General features: G+C 40.0%; 1 protein-coding gene across 9 annotated transcripts in view; it reads left to right on the plus strand.

Moving 5' to 3' along the window:
- ZNF536 (zinc finger protein 536) overlaps positions 1-20,241 on the plus strand; it is a 344,627-nt gene that overhangs the window by 141,177 nt on the left and 183,209 nt on the right. For 8 of the 9 annotated variants that reach the window (XM_039558356.1, XM_039558354.1, XM_039558360.1 and 5 more), the window contains one exon: positions 17,443-19,614. In XM_039558356.1, the coding sequence (XP_039414290.1) occupies positions 17,445-19,614 (2,170 nt within the window). In that variant the 5' untranslated portion in view covers positions 17,443-17,444. Of the gene's footprint in view, positions 1-12,598; positions 12,697-17,442; positions 19,615-20,241 lie in introns of all 9 variants that reach the window. The other variant, XM_039558359.1, reaches the window with a different exon arrangement.

Below are 20,241 nucleotides of genomic sequence, written 5' to 3' on the forward strand. Positions count from 1 at the left end.
TGCAAGAAATATGAAAGTAATTTGTTCTTCTTTGACACTTGTGAGAATTTTTTAAAAATGTTGAAGGAAAACTGGTACTGTAAAAGGAAGCAGAAAAGCTTGGGTACTTTGGGACATATGTGACTTTTTTTTCCTTTGCTTTTTTCATACTTGGTTAAGATATGTACTTGTTTAAGAAACAAAGTTGTATAATAAACATATTAGTAATGTTGGAAGTAAAACATGTTTTCTTAATACATTGGTGGAGTTATTCAAGATCAGTTGACTCTTCTGTAAATATGCCCTTAAAGTCAGGAGGACCTTTGGTTCCACTGCTGTACAAATGCTATTTACATAAGTTCAAATTGTCCAGGTCCAGTTTTCAAACACAACCAACTTTTGGCAGCATTTCAGAATGTATAGTTGCATTTGTACTGATATATATTGCATATAGTACTGATATTTGGGCTATTTTTTACACTTCTGTTTCTATTTAGTAGCTCTTTTCATATTTTCTGAAAGATACAGTTGGGCATGATCAAATCTTCCTTCTGTATTTTATGGGATAGTAGAAAGAGTCACTTGCTTTCAGCCTCTTGATCAGAAGACAGGAGAGGCTGACTTCGTCAACACAGAGCATTTAGAAATGGATTACTTAAAACATTTTTTTAGTATAAACCCTCCTGTGTCTGTAACAAACTGCACAAAAGTGTTCTTCATGCAAGAAAGTTTGGCTCTCAAGTGGAGCCCACTTTTGCTCTTTTTGATTTAGTACTGGAGGAAAAAACTCTAAAATTATTTTTAAAGTTACAGGAAGACTTATTCCTGAAGAGTAGCAGGAGAAGCTTTTCTCCCAGTTGGACAGTGTGCTCCTCAGTCAGTGGTGTTTCAGCCTGGGAATGAGGAGGATTCTCTCCCTTGACCAGGAGAACGAGGGCGAAGGATCTGCAGAGCATCCTGTGGTGTCCCATGCTGTTTTCTGCCTCAGCACAAGGCATTGGTCAACATCCCCACAATGGTGATTCACTTTGTGAGTTACTCATTTTGTAAAGCTCCAACTGCTTTATAAATTAAGGCAGACATTATCATTTTTGAGAAATCTAGCAATAACAGCCTAGCAGATTCCAGAGAATAATAGCAGTGACCAACTGTGCAGGTCAGAGGGGCTGTGAGTGTGCATTCATGAGGACTTTGGCTCTCCTTTGAGAATTTCAGACAGAAGCTTCTATTAAAGTGCAAAGTATTGTTATTATCTTTGTCCTTTATACATATTTAAATAGTACATGATAATCATCTCTGTGAACTCTTAACTATTCATAAAGGTGGCTGTCAGTTAGAGGCCTGAATCAGTACTCCAGATCCAAATACTTAAAATGATAGATCATGTTGTAACCTTCTGAGAATTATTCATAACCTTTGTGTAGGAGGAGTTTCCTTTTAGGAGACAGGCTTTGCAGCTGATTAGTTACTGGGGAATTTAATTGTACTGTTGGGGTAATGATATCCAAGAAAGGTGGAGAAATTTTGCCAAATTAAAGTAATTTTTGGAGATTTACCTGAAGGAAGAGCAAGAAGCAGGGGATGATGAAGGTATAGGGTTCAACCATCTTTCATCCTTCCTGGTGTAGCATTTTCTGATCCATGGCACAGGGAGTCCCTAGAAGTAGCTCCAGGTTACAGCTTCAGCTACCTGTGTGCCCCCCACTGCCCCCAAAGAAAGGTTAAAGAGTTATATGAAATTAAAGTTGTGTAGGGACAGGTTTGCTCTGAACCATGACATTTTGAGAACGTCATATATGTATTTTGCAACTCAGTGCTCAGAACAACGACCTAATTAGCACAGAAATTTAGCTTGGAGTCTTCAGGTGGAGTGTAATTGAATGTACATTTGAAACCGTGAATTTTCCAGTCCCTATGGACTTCCCAAATACCTTCCTCTTCAGCTGTTGGATGTTCTTTAGCCACTTCTCTTTGACTTTAACCGGAATTTACTGGATCTAAAAAAACCAAAACCAAACACACCTTTCTGACTAAAAAATTTAATCAGAAGCATCATACACTGACAATCCATGCAAGAAGAGTCTACCTTGGCCTGCTGCTGGTCAGCTGTGAGCTCAAAGCCACGTGCTCCTCATGGCCCAGCATCAGAAGAGGCCATCCCAAACCCCAACAGCCCCAGGAGAAAGGAGCAGGGCAGAGACCAGACAGTTGGGCAGCACTTTCCTTCTACAGAAGCATCATGCAGGACTGTGGGGTTTTTGCACATCTTCCCAAGGGTTTTCCAAAGAGAGAGCTTTGCCTGTTTCACACACGGCCACATCCCCTCTGGAGCTCATCAGGTTGTGCTTCTGTGCTGTGATGGGCTTGTGTCCTTCCTGGAGAATTCCACTCATCCTGATTGAGGCAGATACTGTAGTCTTTCCTCTAGTTTATTTTACCCTCTTGGTATGCAGAGTATTCTTTGTTAATCTTCCTTATTTATTTGAATGTTAATTGGTCCTTGTTAATTTGGTTTTCTGTGCTGAAAGCCAGGGTCAACAATGGGTCCTTCCACGTTAGCTCTTAGTGTGATTACAAGGTAGTGCAATGCATCTTGGAAAAAAGTAGAAAGAAGCCTTCCCCCTGTTTTTAATGTAACCTTTGTGTTAGGTAGGGGTTTGGAGGTTGAAAGAAAGAGAGAAAATGTATGTTCAGCGCAGACTGAAGGGGTCTTATTGATTGAAAGGGACTGTTAAATTAAAAGACAGCTGTTTTGAAAGCAAAATATCACTTGACCCCGAAGAGACAGGCAATTGCAGCCTTGGGGTTAGGTATAACAACAGTGCTGGTTTTGCTGTGGGAATGCAAACAGCAGGCCTGGAAAACAGATTTAGTTTTTTTCTGTCGCTTCGTTGTTTGTACACACAACTTTCAAACTGCTGTTTTTCTTGCTCTAAGAGCAGTCTCTTCTGAGAACACCCTTCTTTTGGGCTGGAATGGCCATTTTATGAGATAAAAGTAAGAATTTTTGTCTAAAACAGACTCTGTTCCATGGGGCAAAACAAACAGAGCTATCATAACACTTTAAATAGTAATCAAATATGTTTTTCTGTTTGCATTCAAAAAGGTGGAAAGGTAACTTGACAAGATGAAAGAAAGAACCAGATTTGTGTACCCCCCCTTTCCCCAGTAACAGGTATAGAGTTTTAGAGAAGACTTCAAGGCAAAAAGAAAAAAGCATAGAATATACTGTTATGGTGTTATTTTTGTCTTTCATTTTTATGACAACTTATTTGTACTTAAAGGAATCTTTCCAAAGAGTTAAGAAGCATCATTAAATAAAGACTGTGAAATGTGCAATATGGCTTATTTATTTAAATGTTAATTGGTCCAACGAACACTTCTAATTAGCTCTATATTTGCTTAGCAAAAAGTTTTACAAATTCCAATTGTGAAAAGCAGCTATTTTGAGCTGGTAAGCATGTTGCAGAATCAGCTATGATTTTTCTATAGTTCTCAGCCCTTGAAGGCACAATTTAATTTTTCATGTATGCATACTAGCAACGGTAAACACTTGCGAGTGTAAAGAACCTTCTTTAATTAGCTGCACAACAATTAAAGGATTCACAAACTAAATTGAACCCTGTCTCTGTGCTTACTAGCTGAATTCTACCACCTGTCACAACAGCACTTTGTTCAATCTGTTATGCAAAATCATTATAGCAATATAGCTGAGGAAAAAAAAAGAGAAAACAGCAATTATTTCTTACTTTTCTCTTGAATGGGTTATTTTGGGTTATACTGATGTCAGGTTCATTGAAGCTAACCTTTTGAAATCTGTAACAGCATAATACTTATATGGCAGGCTTAGAATAGCTAGAAGAATATTTTGTTTTACCCTTTTAAGAGCAAGTGAGGCACATCCTGAAAGTACTGTACTTTCTCTGATCATTTGGAGGAAAAAGAACTCACCAAAACTGCGCTAACTCCTGCAGCAGCCTGTTATTGCTCTTTGTCAGACAAAAAAATGACCAATATCTAATAATACAAAATACTCTTTTGTTATTAAAACTTGTAAGCCAATATGAAAACTAATTTTAAAACCCACTGGTTTCCTAAAGTGGAAAGAGCTGCACTTTTAGCTTACCTGTCCTGGCTTCTGACATTTGTGATTATTCTTCAGATCCTGAAAATAAAGTAGCACATAAATATAATCTATAAAAGTACTGGACTTATGTGCTGACTTTATTTCTCCTTCAAGCAGAAGTGGTTAAAAATGAAGAAGTTTGCATGTCTACAGAAGAGCCTCATGTCTCATTTCGATTGCATCCTTTTGCTGAAGGGAGCCCACAGGACCAGGTGCACAAGCACATTGGGAGTCCTGATTTGCATCCCTGTGGACAGGAGTCAGGCTCTGACAGTTCCTGGAGACCTGGCTTGGGGTGTACAAAGCTTCAGGCACCATTTCACCCCCTCTGCTTCCTGGCAGGGCAGACGCCTGGTTACCCCCTGTTCGCTCATCTTCCTGCTGATTTTGTGTTGAGTAGAATTGGAGGACACAGGAGGAAGGTGGAAATTTGTGAAAGGCCAGCTGGGAGAGGAGGTGGGCATGGGGCAAGAAGGGTGAGGGCCCACAGCAGTGCCTTGGGTCACCTGCCCTGCTGCTCCTTGCTCCAGCTCTTTGCAGGGACAATGATCTGCCCCTCAGTGCTCAGAGACCTGGGCTGCTGGTGCTGCTGAACATTCCCAGTGAAACCAGCAGCGTGTTTTCGCTGTGTGAGGACTGTGAGGCTGCGTTTAGTGAGGAAGACCTGTTTAGGTTTCTCTTTATTCCACGGTGAGAGCTGACAGGAATGTGCACCTCGCTGCCAGCTCTCCTGCGGGAGAGGCACAGGTACGTTCTGTGGGCGCTCAACAGAGCTGAGGAGCTGAAAGCGAAGCTGCCTGCTGACAGCTTCCTGAAATCATATCAATAACATATTGTTAGCTCTTGTGATTGAAGCTAAAAGAGTCTGCTGTTGGATAAAGGATACATGATATGGGCATTTCATATGCTAGGGATATAAATGAATAACTCTGCTCATTCACAGTACTTACATTTTTTACAGTATAATTTTTATACCATTGTCATTTTACAGTACTTTTGGAAAACCCAGAAGGAGAACAAAGAAGTTGTTTAATAACTCTGTGAGTTTGTTTTTTTTTTCTAAAACAGTCACTAGGAAAATAAAATTCAACAACAAAAAATTGAGAAAAGACTTTGTTTTTTGTTACTTAAAATATATATATATATATATATATATATATATATATATATATATAAAGAAAGGAAAACTACAAGGAAGCCAGATACTTTGATTAAACATGACTTAAGTTCTTAGCTAATTTTGCACTGAAGTATGAGAAGCCACAATTTGCTCTATACATCTACTTCTTGCTTTCTCACCTCAAATAAGAATAGTTAGTCTATTCTGAAGTATAAAATTAAGGAGATGAAAATCCTTTTAAGTAGAAAGAGTTATAATGATCTCTATATTCGTAAGTGTAGGTGCAAGGGGCTGGAATTCAGAAAAAATGAGTTTCTGCTTGGGCAACAGGAGCAATACCATTGCCCAAGCAGTGATTTTGTGTGGGAACTCCTGAATGCTGTCAGCTCTGGGGCATTTGGGATTCAGTCCTGTAGGAAGAGGATCTCTCAGATGGTCCTGTTGCAAGTAGTGGGAGCTTACTCACTGCTTCCCATGGCCAGGTCCTTAAAACTGAACAGCCAAGTATTTCCCCCTCCTTTTGTCTGGCTTTGTATTTTGCTGGTGTTACCTGGATTCACACAGGTTTGCAGCAGTGTAAATTAACACTGAGTGAAGGTTTACACGAGCTGGAGAAAGTGAACACAAACTGCTCATTTGCACAGACTTTTCAAGAGGATTGAAATAGTTTCACTGACAGTTTGTGGCATTTATTTGTGTGTTGTATTGAAACCTTGCAGTAAAGCACTCCCTGTTAGTCCCTGGTCCTTCTGATAACAGCTGTAGCTGATCTCAGCCTGCCGTGGGACGGAAGGCTCCTGGGATCCTGTCAGTCACTCAAAGGAGTTTGGTCAGAGCCGTTCGTTGCCAGAGCTGGCTGCTAAGGATATATTACAGTTAGCAGAGTCCATCTCCCACCTGACTTTGCAACCGTAATTGAACTTGCCAGGGTCTGTCATCCTGTGATTGCATTTATCAGACTTTCTTTGTCGGCTTTGCTACCACTCGCCTATCACCACAAGAGTCTGTCTTTTCAGCCAAGGGCCTGGAATGTTGCAATTAACATCAAAATTATTTAAAGGATTTTTATCCTTCAGATAGCTTTGAAATGTTATTGTATTTTTATAGTATTCATTCTCCTCTCTATTTATCTATCTGCTATGTATCTGCCAAGTTTTCGGTGCCCTTTATTAGTGATCAGAGCTATTGTGCCAAGATAAAACAGGGGTGCCCAAACAGCAGTTGGCACCCAGCTTGTTGGATCCTGAAGGCCGTGCTGCCATTGCACTTAAACCTGTGTTCTGTTTCACCACAGTCAGCACTCACATCTCTGCTTCCTTCGAGGGATGCACAAGATGATTCCCTTTGCTGTACCTGATCCCTCAGGGCAAAGGGAGGAAATTCTCTGTTTCCTTCATGGACTGCACCTCACTGCAGCCAAGAGTACTGCAAGGATGGGGCCCTTTCTTCTGGTCACTTGTGTGACATCGTTATTATTATTTCCTTGGCTTAACTGTGGAACTGTTGCAACCGTTTTGTATGATCATTCAGAGGAAGAGGCAGGGTTATTGCGAGCCAGAGTAATCTCACTGCAACAGGTCGAGAGGATTTTAAAAGCAGCTGGGAAAATACAGGGAAATACCCCAAGTCATTTACTTTCAGTACAGATGTTCCTGTTCGGGGTTGTCTTCCTCCCTCTGAAAGAGCAGTGTGATGTATTTCTTTTTGCTTCTCTAAAATTACATATGAAAAAGAGCTTGTTTTCTGGAGATTTCCTGACCCCAGAGTGGGTGTCTGAGCAGTGCAGTGACTGCTAACCACACCCTGGTAAGCCTGAGCCACTTATTTCAGTGGGAAAGCAGCTTAGGAGGTACAAGTTGGCCTTAGAGTTCCCAGCTCTGCTCTCGTGCTCATGACAGTGATCAATTAATAAAGTTAAATGACTGAAGCAGTGATATATCAGTAAGAATATGGGCAGGCCAGAACACCAGTGGTATAAAGAGGATTTGTTTCCGTTTCATTTTACTTGGGTGATAATTAAGTCTATTTTTTTGTAGCCTTAGTCTGTGTGGTGTTTCCTCGTCTATCTTTTCCACTTAATTCTGCAAGGAGTTTTCTCTTTCTACTTTTTGGGAGACCACAAACACAAGAGGTGTTCTGAGCAATGTTTGTTCTATTTTTCCTGCATCAACCTGCCTCCCAGCATCCCTGCCTATTTCAACTGCATCTTTTATTCCATCTCATTCCACTGAACCTAAGGCTTTCTCAGCTTTATCTTTTTTTTTTTTTTTCCCCTGGAAATTAGTATTAAACTAATATGATGAATAATAATTCCTCGAAGCCACTTGTATCTAAGAATCACTATGACCATCTAAGTTATGTGTGGTATTTTTTGTCACCAAGTCCATGTGTTATAGGGAGAGGAAAAAATAAATCAGTTGGAGGAAGAGAGAAGATAGAATTTGGAGATAGAAGGTATTAACAGCCAAGAATCTCAGTTATTAAAAAAAAAATAACTCCAGTATTTTAACAAAAAAAAGTTTAATGCTGACAGGTTTGCCATGAGTTAAACCCCAGGCTTTTCATCAGTCAATTTTGTTTGATTAAGAAAAGCTATCTGGCATACTGGACTAAGCAATGGGTGTCAAGAGTTCTGGATGCTGTCCCTGGCTTCTTTACAGAGGATGAGCCATCTATTTAAGTCAAGATACATGGCAAGCTTTTTCCTAAATGAAATGTGGAAATGACCGGTTAGAGATACTTATTTCTACAGTGCTGAAATTCTGAAAACCTTGGTCCCTTTATGGCCTTTTGGAGCACTGAAATTGGGCAAGTTACTTCTGAATTTCTACCTGTTTCCATTTACATTGTATTAAGATGTAGGATATTTCTGTACCCAGCAAAGTAACATTTAGCAAAAGTGTCCCTCTCCTCCGATTGAATAGATCGCAGTGCGCTTTGGTGTTGGGTGGTGCTGGAGGCCTTCAGGGAATACCAGCGCAGGAGCTGGTGGAAGTAACTGCTGGGGGGAAGGAGGTGTTTAACTCCTTCCACATTTGTACTGTGGCCCTTTATGCTTTTCATGGGGGGTGATATTTTTTTTAATGTTGGTTTTCTTAAATATACTGACCTTGAAGAATGCAGATATTTATCTTTTTATTCTCTCTATATTTTTCTTCGCCTTTGTTCCCTGTTAAATGTTACTGGAAGTAGAATAAATGCAGTTATATTATATATGTACTTTGGGAGTATGTATTGTCACGTGTTCTCTTTCATGTGCAACAGGTTATGCAAGGTTTAATGTATTAATATTTATTTTTTCTTAAAACATTTTCTTAGGCACGTAGTTTCTGTCTTGATGTCATCACAGGTAGCCCATATGCTTAGTGATGTATTGTTTTGTCTACAGTCTAACTCAATAGCATGCAATTTGGAGCATCCTTAATTATCCTACAAACCATTTTGTGATAATGAAACCAAATATGGTGTAGACTTGGCTGACATCTCTGTGATATTACTTGGCATACCAAATATTTCTGTTTCAAATATAAATTGGTTACTTCTTCTTCAAAATATGCATTGTATTAATTAAATCTATACTTGAGACATCTTCCCCCCACCCCCCAAGCTGTTATAAGCATTCTCCTTTTCCTTGTTCTGTATGCAGATAGGGTTGGGTATGGGCTCTCTAATTTAACAAAAAATAGGCTAACCTTGTGGTCTTTCAGTCCTACAACTACAGCTGAGTGTGCAGTGTCTTCCCATACAACTAGGTCTTTTGTTCCACTAGAGAAAATTACTTAATTTGTTAGAGAGCATTTTTTTTTCAAAGGTTTAACTATAACAGTCTTTACCTAATAGACCTGGGATTGCAGGGAGGTGATTCATGTGAATTAAAGGATCTCTGTGGCACAGGACTAAAGGACAGAATTACGGTGCCGTTGTTGTTGGCAATCCCACTTGTGCAATTTAATTCTTCCCTAAACCAGATTTCCAACATTTTGCATAAAGTTAAAGGAAAAGCCTAATTGGACCACATACTTCTTTTTGAAACTCTCTTTATTCAGGGATGTTCTGTTTATGTATTTTCCCTGGTAGTGTGTGTCTTTGTCCCTTGAAATCCATCTATTTATTGCAGTGACACCTACTGCTGAGAGAGCTGATCCGCAACAGGCTCGGTTCCTGTTAAACTTGGCCAACAAGCAGTTCGTGACTCAACCAGCAGATGTTTCTGTGGCTCAGGTCAAAGGCAACTTATGGACTCGGGTTTTTTTGCTTTGCTCCTAGCATTAAGTGCCAGGAAAGTCAACACTAGGTACAGACAGTTGACCTGACCAGTAGCAGGAGGAACTGAACCAGGGCCCTGAGGATCTGCAAAGACCAAAGCATTAGTCTGTTGAGCCACTGTGCTGGCTACAGTCCAGCAGTTTCAGACAACTGACTATCTGATTGCATGCCTGGATTTTAGTAATGATTTTACATATTTATTTGATGATTTGTATCCAAGCTTATGCTTCTGACAGGTGCCCTTGCGAACAAAATCTTGCTGGGCTATTGCATATGAATATTTCACAGTCAATCATACTTTGATCTTTGGGACATATGTGCATTTGACATTATGTTTAGTTGTGCACAAAATCTACGTCTAAGCCTTTGTGAAATGAAAATAAAATCATCAACCCAGCATTACAGGTTTGGATTTAAATTGTTTCTAACTATGCTTTTGACTTCTGTGGTCTTAACTCTTCTTTCTTGATCTCTTTGGAATTGGTTCAGAGGGCCTGATCCTCCTGTCCTCACCCAGCTGAAATGCTCTGCCTTTTATTTGGAACTTTCCTGTGTGAGGAATGCAGGATTAATAGGGTCAACATTATGTATCTTTTGGTATTATATAATGGGTTAGAGCATTGCGGACTTCCAGTGCAGTGCAGTGTCCTCAGATGAGGAGATTCAGAGCCCTTTCCATGCTGTAAAAATGACAAAAAATGAAATAATAAATATGCTTTGCAAAGTCTTACAGGCATTTTATTATTTTATTTGTACTCTGTGATGGTAAAGTTGTTCATTAAAGGCTTAATTTTAAGGTTTCTTCAATCTGATGTGGATGCCAGTTAGATTAATTAAAGTGAATGATCAGATAGGAGCTACAGGAAATTGATCAAATTGGAGAGGGTTTAATCAGTTGTATACATTACAAATTACATGAAAATAACAAATTTACTTTAAAAAAATGATGTTTCTAAAGTAACAGAAGCTTTAGTTTAATGAAGCTTTCCACAAATAAGGCTCCAATTTGAATTTTGGTATCACTCTTATCTTTACTTTTGTTGTTGAGAGATCACTAGGAAAAAAAAGTAACGTGAGAATCAATGTTTATAAGCTAAAAAATAATGATCACAGATGCAACCAGTTCCTGGGAAAAAAAAAAATCATGATTTTTTTTTTTTTAAATTTTTTAATCTACTGAACTTTCAGTACCAATTATTTATCTTTCTCTTCTTTGGATCTGACTTCTTAAGTATATGCAAGTGAAATGGAATAAATAAGAAGGAAAACAGATTTTGCTAAGTCACATGCAAAGTAGCAATAAATCAAACAGCTTGTCTGCATTCTTCTAATCTTTCTATTCTAATCAGTGAGTGAGATTTATAAATGACCTCTCCTCTCCTCTGTGCTCATCTTCCTAGATTGTGATCACAAACGGTTCACAGTCCGCCACTCCATGGGTGCTACCAGCCAAAGACTGTTCTGGTGATTTATCTTCCACTGATCAGTTATCAGTCCCAAAGGCTGTGCTAACTAGAAAGCACCCTACAGATGTAACAGGTATTTTAGAAAGCAACTCTCTTCCCAGCCCAGAGCGAAGGCAGTACAGCCTCAGCAAACCATTTTTTGTCTGCTAATGACTTTTGAAACTTCAAAATCCCTCTGCTAACCCTTCTTTAAGACATAAAAACTGTTGTGGAATGAGTTGGCTCTGTTGTTACTAAAGGAGTACTTTGTTTTGGAATCAATAAGCAGCTTGTTTAAATATCAGCACTACAAAGCAGCTACAGTTTTGTCAAATGCCTTCCCGGCTGCCCCCTGCGTGGTCCCGGGCGCTGGAAGATGGTGTTGGTGTGAAGCTGCAGCCCCTGGGAGCCTGCTGGGGCTGTGGGATGGGGGCAGCCCTGCTTCCCCCTCTGCTCTGGACAGGCTGTGCTCCACTCCTGCTTCGATCCACCTCTCAGTTATTACAAGCTGCGTGTGCTTTGCAGTGCCTACAAAACTTAAATGTGCTAATGTGACTTACAGTGATAACGAATTACCAAGCTGGCCTTAATAATATTTAAATAAAAACAAATAGATAGGACACATTACCTGTAGGTTAACTTTCTTTTTTCTAAAGACATCCGGTTATACTCCAGAAACCATGTATTTTCCTAATATAATTATATTATACCCCAAGGAACAGGACACCTACTTAACCAAAACTCCTATGAAGTCGATGCAATTTCTCTATTTTGCATAAGTAAAATGAGAATAGAATCTGGCCTAATGTTTATTTCATTTTATCAGACTGGATAATGCTGTCCTGGTGGCACTAAATACAGCTGATCTCTCCCCTCCCCTTCTGTGCACACATGTTTTTGTTAAAATCTAACTATTTACATCTATGTCTCTTAGTATTGCCTACAAATCAGTCAAAGAAGAGTAGGTCATCTATCCTGCCCTACTGTTTATATATTAATCATCTGGCAAATAAACTGCTCAGTATCCTACCCACCTCAGTAATATTTGTGATGTAATTTGTTTGGATGCCCAAATGTCACCAGCGTTGATTGTAAGAGATGAAAAAAATGTACTTGCTCAGCACACCAAGCTCTGGGCTAAAATGTAAGCATGAAATCTCTGGTTTATTTTTGTAATAATGTTTACAGCTGTTTAATGACCCTGAAAGGGTTCAGTAGTCTGGTGTTCTGTATTTCTTAACAGGAGTGTATTATGCTTATAACAGCCTTACTTCAACTGTTTCTGCTGCAACAGTAAGAACAATATTTAATAAAAATTCAATGTATATTCTGATCTCGGCAATACCTGTTTACGAGTTGCTAAGAACTGAAGCAGTCTGTATTGGAGTATTCAGAATTTGCCAATGGACCACAAGATAATGTAGATATATGTGAATTTTTCTAGCTGGAAAGATAAATACCAGGTCTATATTCTGAGCGCATAAGTAACAGTGTGTGTAGCTCTAACTGCTTAGAGGATCAGGGCCAGAGCGAGCTTGTCGTCTAAACACGTGAGCTTGTAAAGCATTACTTTGCTTACTGAACTGTAAATCTTTTAACTAACCTAATCTAAGCTATAATAACAGCACAACAGTGGTTTTAAAATGACTGTTTTCTCTACAGCACTGAAGAGGGGAAAGTTTCAGTGTGTCTGTGTCCAGCAGGAATGAACAGGTGTAAATAAGAGCTGAATTTGGTCCATCTGTTTACAAAGATAACAGGTGTGTGTCTGCACATATGTGTCTGTATACAGATATGTGTGTGCCTGCATATGTTTACATGTGTGTGTAGGCATAGATTTATCTTTAAATTCTGTCTTTCTGCTTGCCATATTTTTTTTTTCACTCTGTTTCCAGCAAGAGGAAGCTGAGCTTCTCGTATTACATTAATGTAGTTGTGATGACAGGCATTTCTGGTGTCATAATTGGTTTTAAATTCCAGTAATCCATTTCAAATAGTTAAATAAAATCCGTGTGTTCAATTGAAATGGCTAAAGCCAGAACTTTTGCTATTGATATCACAGGAAATAGTCTTGAGGGCAAAAATGCGAGTGAAATCAAAATAACTATTAGTATCATCAAAGGGACTTGAATGTCTCACTGCACCTTTATGTAGGAGATGAGAGACAGTATTTTTATAATATCTGTATCCCATTGTGAGTTTCATAAGCTGAGCTCCTCCTCAGAGGAACGGGATCCTGCACACTGGGCACAGAACGAGGCCGCATGGCCACGGATGGTTGGTGAGGTGCTTCCCAAGGGTGCTCCTGCCCTGCCCAGGGCAGTGTGAACACAGCTAGGTTGTAGCACATGTATGCAGCAGGATCAGGTCAGGGCTTTTTGGCCTCAGCAACTCACTTGGGCAAGAGCTGAGGGTTTATTTAGGTTAGAAAAGGCAGCCCATAATAACTCCTGATCCCAACACACTCTGTATGGGGCTGTGTCTTGAGGGACACTGTCTTTACACAACATTTGAGATAATTAAAGGTCAGAAATTTACTACATAAACTTCAACAAACATATTTTGAATTTCTTAACAATCTCAAATTTGATTTGCAGTTCATTTTGTAAACATTTGTTAACTACAGAGAACATTGTGCTTCTGTTCCCAGCACAAGAGATGGCAAAACATTCTGTGCTTTCCTTATATGAGAGATCAGGATCATGAAAATAATGTGATAGAATATATATTTAAAAATCGAAAGCTAGATATTTTCCCTACCATGGAGCATCACAGCAGCATTTCCAGCTTTTTTATTTTTGAATACCTTGACACTAAGGTGGGTGCCATGAACTGCAGGAGCCTCACTGGGGAATGAAAACCCATTACCCCACCTGGTGTAACCCTGTCTGGTCATAGATCTAGACAGGGATGATGGATAAAGAGGGAGAGAATGAAATTGCTAATTTTTTTTTTTTTTAGGGAAATTAGGCAAATTAGATTGAGTTACCTAATTCATAGTGGAATGATGGATGAATTTTGTTTCTGTCTTGCATGTGGATACAAGATGAGATTTTGGTAGGTTTTGCTGTGAGTGGGCTCAAGGATACCAAGAGTGATTTCTGTGAGAGCTGGACAGTAGCAAGGTCCCTGTGATCAGAAAAGCTGTAACTGGGCATGGCAGGAGAAGTTCACAGGGCAGTACATTCAATGCTGTGGTTATCCTTAATGAAACCAGGCTGGAGTCAGGAACAGAGGCGACAATTCAGAGCCAGAGGAAGAACAGACCTGCAAGAAGCAGGGACAGGCGAGGGTGGAAATGCAGTTTAAGTGAAGGATACATCTTGAGATTGTGGTAGCTGGGTCCCAGAAACTGCACAGCTGGTCAAAGTAGGTGGCATTCAGAGCTGGTTGTTGCTCACTAAGCAGAGGCTTTGCTGACTTTTCATCATATTTAATCAAAAATATATAACATTTCCTGTGCCAAAAGATCCATGTGTGTGGGTTAGGCTCCCCCGACTTAATCCAAAATTATAAGTATTTAAATGAGAAATTATGGATTTGGTATTCCTCTAATCCATTTTTTTACTTGTTCTATCTGTATTCTACATTATATGTTTCTGTATGATTTTAGAAGACAGAAAATAGCAAAAAGGGAAAATTGGAAAACTTAGGATGTTCCAGCTACGACTGCTGTTGCTAGTTTATTAAAGTTATATTTGAAAAAGAGGCACAGCATAACTAAAATCTCAACCACAACTCCCCTTCTCAATCCAAATAACCATACATTTGAACTGATGCTTAGGGTTAAACATCAGACTTAATAAATTCCTCTGGGATCTGTCAGCATTTCCAAACTTCGATAGAGCATAAAATGCTAGAATTAACTACCCAAACCTTTCTGAGCATGTAAAGGCACCAGGTCCTATTGAGATCAACTGAGAAAAAATAAAATTCAGACTGCATTTTTGAAGCTGCTGTACAATAATGACAATTCACAAAGACCTATCTAAACCTTCTTCACTGTGTGTATCTGCACATGCTATGCATTTCTGGAATTGTCATGTTCTTGTTTGCAACAGGTCTTGTTTAAGCATGGTGGGGAGAAATAACACTCTTGGTATGTGGAATCCAGACAAAAAGCAAATTTTGGGGTTTTTCTTGTTGTTTATTGGAGATTATTTGTTTGGTTGTTGGTTTTTTTTTTTTTTTTTTGTTTTTTTTAAGAAGTACATAGGCAGATAATCAAAATCTCAGTCGACTTCAGGCAATGGCAGATCTTAGCACCACAAGTCTGAAGTTGCTTATTTAATCCTTTTGAACATGAAATCTGATTTGTTCCAAAATTTAGGCAAACTTTCAAAAATTTAAAAAAAGAAAAGGTGTTTGTATGTTCCCACATGTTAAATGACTGTGGTCTGCTGCACAGAAAACTTGAATGGAAATTAAGAATTTTCCTTGTTTGCTACATGCCCTTAGGTGAACACCTGGCTTGACTATGTTCTCCTACTGCCTACTTTTGGAAATCAGACACTGCAAGCTAAACTTAAGTGGGGTCCTTTTATATACTTGATTTCTTTAATGTTTTATAAATAATAACATTGACAGCATGCAAATAATGGGTCCCCAACACGTGACCTGAATAAGAGGACTGTTAAATTTTGACAAAGATCTGCTTTATATATGGGTAATATTAGGTAGCTCATTTTCATCTTTAATACATCATCTTTAATACACATGAATATAACTCTTTCCTGTACTTCTTACACGTTCTGCATTGTGTCACAACCTCAGTCATCCTGTCAGGACCAAAGAGGTCTCCCCTCGAAGACCTCCCGTGCTTTTTTTTTAGGCCCTGATCCTGCAAATACTTAATCATGTGTGGAACTTGGCTTTCAAGAGTCACCCTTTGAAGTCTACTGGACTACTCCCACGAGCACAGTTACACGCATTTTAAGTACGTGCCAGATCTGGACCTTGAATTGTCTATCGAGTGGCCACTGTGAAGCTGTGTGAGGAACCAGAGTGTGTCCACCCAGAGTGTGCCTGGAGCCTTTGTAGAAGACAGAGTGAAAAAATGCTTTTGCCTAAAGCCACAGAGAGTGTTGACCAAATTAAGTTTTTAAGAACGTATAGAATTCAGTAGTTTTGTGAGTGAATAAAGTGTCAAATCACTCCACTGAACAACAAAGATCTTAATTATGCTCTAATATAACCTTATAGCATCATATAGTTTATGAATTAGTTATGTGAAACTTTATATTTTAAACAGAATTTTATAGATACATTATATCTGTGTAGAGTAGAGAAGTGGCAAGGATGGATTATTGTGGACAATTATGCAGACCAGAACAGAGCACTTGTGTTTAACAAACAGCTTTGAATTCTAATTTCCTGCAATATACATAGTGTAGCTACAATTTGTAGTCATTACTGTGTATTAGGAAAGTTATTAAAATTCTTAAACTTGTTGAGGCTTTCCACAACACCTTCCCCAGGTTTTAATTGGTTTTATCTAGTTCCATAAGAGAGGTCTTTAAAACAAATCAAAGTGTCTTAAATCACATGTCTTACCCATTGAAGGGCAGACATATTCCTTCTATAATTTGGCAAGTTTTCCTAGGAACAGAAATTTGAAGGTTCTCAATGATGAATTAAAAGACTTGGCAGAAGATAATTTATGTGCCTTTTGATGGGCTCAGTTTCAAAATGACAAAATAACAGTGTTTTGTAACAGAAGGGTTAAATCTTAATCTCAGAGGTTTACAAAGCTGCTAGTCGCAGTCTCCTTAAAATTTAATATACCTCGTTAATGCTTACTTGCAAACACTGAAGGATTTTTATGATTATAATCATGTGTTACAGCACCTAGTACTGTTTCTAAGCAGCATACTAATCAGCTTAATGAGATATTACTGCACTTTTTGTTGACTAAAGCAAAATCCCTTTTATTGTTCTAAAGCTTGTCCTTTATTTTTTCCCAAAACATTATCTTGTTTTATTGTACACCAGTAAATATCATACCATCGGTTTTTTGTCAAATCATAAAACTATCTTTCTCATTGTATAACGTGTAATATATTGAATATGGTTAACGGAACCGAAAGTTACAAATGGATTTCTATTTTTGGGGGGGGCGGGAGGTTGCTGGCTTTTTTAATGAAAATGGGTGAGATGCATAAGATTTCTTTTTCTATAGATTTAGAAATGCAGACAGGTGCAGTTTCACAGGAAGGACAAGGGAGGTGGTCAAAGCTGTTGCCCCTTCTGTAATAATTAGATTTTGAAATTGTCACATATTTTAAAATAGTAATTAATAGTTCTTGGTAAACATGCAGAATGAGGAAAGTGCATGTATGATCAAAATTGTCTGGCACAGTTGGCACTTAATACACTTTTAATTGTTTTTACACTAATTCCTTTGCATTATTATGAGTAGGTAAAACATAAAATGCAAATTGTACGCCGGTGATTCAATGCTTGTAACTCTTTCACAGTCTGAATCTAAAATATCTTCTGATTTTCAGAGATGGAGGAAGCTAGTTTGTGCCTTGGTGTTTCTTCAGCTGTGCCAGAAGCTGACGCCCATCTCAACAGCACCATCCTCAATGGGCAATATTCAATGAGTCAGAAGCTGCACCAGATCACTTCCCAGCTCAGCCATGCCTTCCCGGAGCTCCAGAACAGGCAGAACCCCGAGGAGAAGGCGTCAGTGCCACTAGAAGACAAAAGTCACATGTCCATAGCAAACCAGCCCATCAGCAGCCAGATGGCCCTGCTGGCAAACCAGCTCAATAGAGAGGTTGATACCAGTTTGAACGGGCGCGTGGATCTGCAGCAGTTCTTAAATGGACAAAACCTAGGGATTATGTCTCAGATGAGCGACATAGAGGATGATGCCAGGAAAAACAGAAAGTACCCCTGTCCCCTCTGTGGGAAACGCTTTCGATTCAACAGCATCCTGTCGCTACACATGCGAACTCACACTGGAGAGAAACCGTTCAAGTGTCCCTACTGTGACCACAGAGCAGCTCAAAAAGGCAACCTGAAGATACACCTGCGTACTCACAAGCTTGGAAACCTCGGCAAAGGTCGTGGAAGGGTCAGAGAAGAAAACAGACTTTTACATGAGCTGGAGGAGAGAGCAATTCTTCGGGACAAGCAGATGAAGAGCAGCCTCTTGCAGCCACGACCTGATGTGAAAGCACAGCAGCACACCCAGCCAATGCCGCTCGCAAACTGCAACTTGTCTGTGCCACCTAATCACAACACACCTGACATTTCCAACCCTGTTCCCTCTCCAAAGCCAGTCAGTGTCCAGGAAGAAGTTGTCGCTCAGACAGCTGGGTTCAGATGCACGTTTTGCAAAGGCAAGTTTAAGAAGCGAGAAGAGCTGGACAGGCACATAAGGATCCTACACAAGCCTTATAAGTGCACTCTGTGTGACTTTGCCGCCTCGCAGGAGGAGGAGCTGATCAGCCACGTGGAGAAGGCTCACATAACTGCAGAGTCAGCACAGGGCCAGGGCTCCAATGGAAATGGGGAGCAATCCACCAATGAGTTTCGTTGTGAGGTGTGTGGCCAAGTGTTTAGCCAAGCCTGGTTCCTAAAAGGCCACATGAGAAAGCACAAGGATTCCTTTGAACACTGCTGTCAGATCTGTGGGAGGCGATTCAAAGAGCCTTGGTTTCTTAAAAACCACATGAAAGTTCACCTGAATAAGTTATCTGTAAAGAACAAATCTCCTAATGATCCTGAAGTACCTGTCTCCATCAGCAGCATGTCCCAGGAAGCTCACGCAAACTTGTATTCAAGATACCTGTCATGTTTGCAGAGCGGGTTTCTTCCTCCTGACAAAGCGAGCTTAAGCGAACAAAATCAAATCTATAACAAAGGAGATATGCCCATGAAAGAGAAGGAAGTCTTGGGGAAGCTTCTTTCGCCCATTTCTGGCATTGGCCACAGTATTGCTGAAGGGGATAAACATTCTTTATTGGGCTGTCTCAATCTGGTGCCTCCTCTGAAATCCAGCTGTATAGAAAGGTTACAAGCTGCCGCCAAAGCAGCAGAGATGGATCCAGTAAACAGCTATCAGGCCTGGCAGCTTATGGCAAGGGGAATGGCCATGGAACATGGCTTTTTGTCTAAAGAGCAGCAGATACAGCGCAGCCACGAAGACACTTTGGCAAATGCTGGAGTTATGTTTGATAAGGAGAAGCGGGAGTATGTGTTAGTAGGAGCAGATGGCTCTAAGCAGAAAATGCCTGCTGATTTGGTTCACAGCACTAAAATGGGCAATCAGAGAGACTTGCCAAGCAAACTAGACCCTTTAGAAGGCAGTAGAGATTTTTTGTCACATGGTATGAACCAGGGACTAGATTACAACTTACAAAGTCATGGAAACATAAAAGAAAAGCCAACTGAATGCCCGGACTGTGGAAGGGTTTTTAGAACATACCACCAAGTGGTCGTTCACTCCAGGGTCCACAAAAGAGACAGGAAAGGAGAAGATGAAATAATTCAAGGTAGTCTCGATGAGCGGCGTGGGTCTGGAAGTGATCAAGAGTCTCAGTCTGTCAGCAGGTCGACAACACCAGGGTCCTCTAACATTACTGAAGAAAGCGGAGTAGGTGGGGGTCTCTCGCAGACGGGGAGTGCTCAGGAGGACAGCCCTCATCCTTCCTCACCCTCCTCTTCAGGTATGGTAACTTCTTCCCTCTCTGCTCTGAAAGCTTCATAGCTATATTTGAAATCACGGCAGCAAAGTAGTTTGTGCATTCTCTTGTCAGGTCGTTTCCTACAATCCACAGGGATGTGGTGTTATTTGCCAGAACATCTGTGTTTGGGTTCCTGCAATACCTTCGAGGTTAATTCTCTGCTCACCCTTTTCCCCTCTAAGGGCAGGTTTTCCAGCCTTTCAGCTGACACCTTCCCACTGTGCAGGGGCTGAGCAGCCACCAATGGCAGTCGCTTCCAGGGCCTTTCCCTCCAGGTTTTGGAAGGTGGTTTTCTCCTCCTCTTCTGTTCATGGTGTCTCTCTTGCAGATCCTTCCCTGTCCTCCGTGTAAGAGGGTGAGGAAAGATGCCTTCTTTGAGCTGTAGTTAATAGAGAGCATGTTGGCTCACCTCTCTGCCCTCACTCTGACAACCACGTCAGTTCCTTAGCTATGTCCTTGTACCTGGCCACTGGACTGATTAAAAAGAGATTCACAAATACAAATTACTAACCTTTTGACAATCTTCTAACTTATGTGCAGATTTTAACTTGTATGAAGCCTTCTGCTTAATTCACATCCATTTGAAAGTACAAGAAAAATAGAAATTGG

Source organism: Corvus cornix, chromosome 11 (genome assembly GCF_000738735.6).
Source record: "Corvus cornix cornix isolate S_Up_H32 chromosome 11, ASM73873v5, whole genome shotgun sequence".
Lineage (NCBI taxonomy): Eukaryota > Metazoa > Chordata > Aves > Passeriformes > Corvidae > Corvus > Corvus cornix.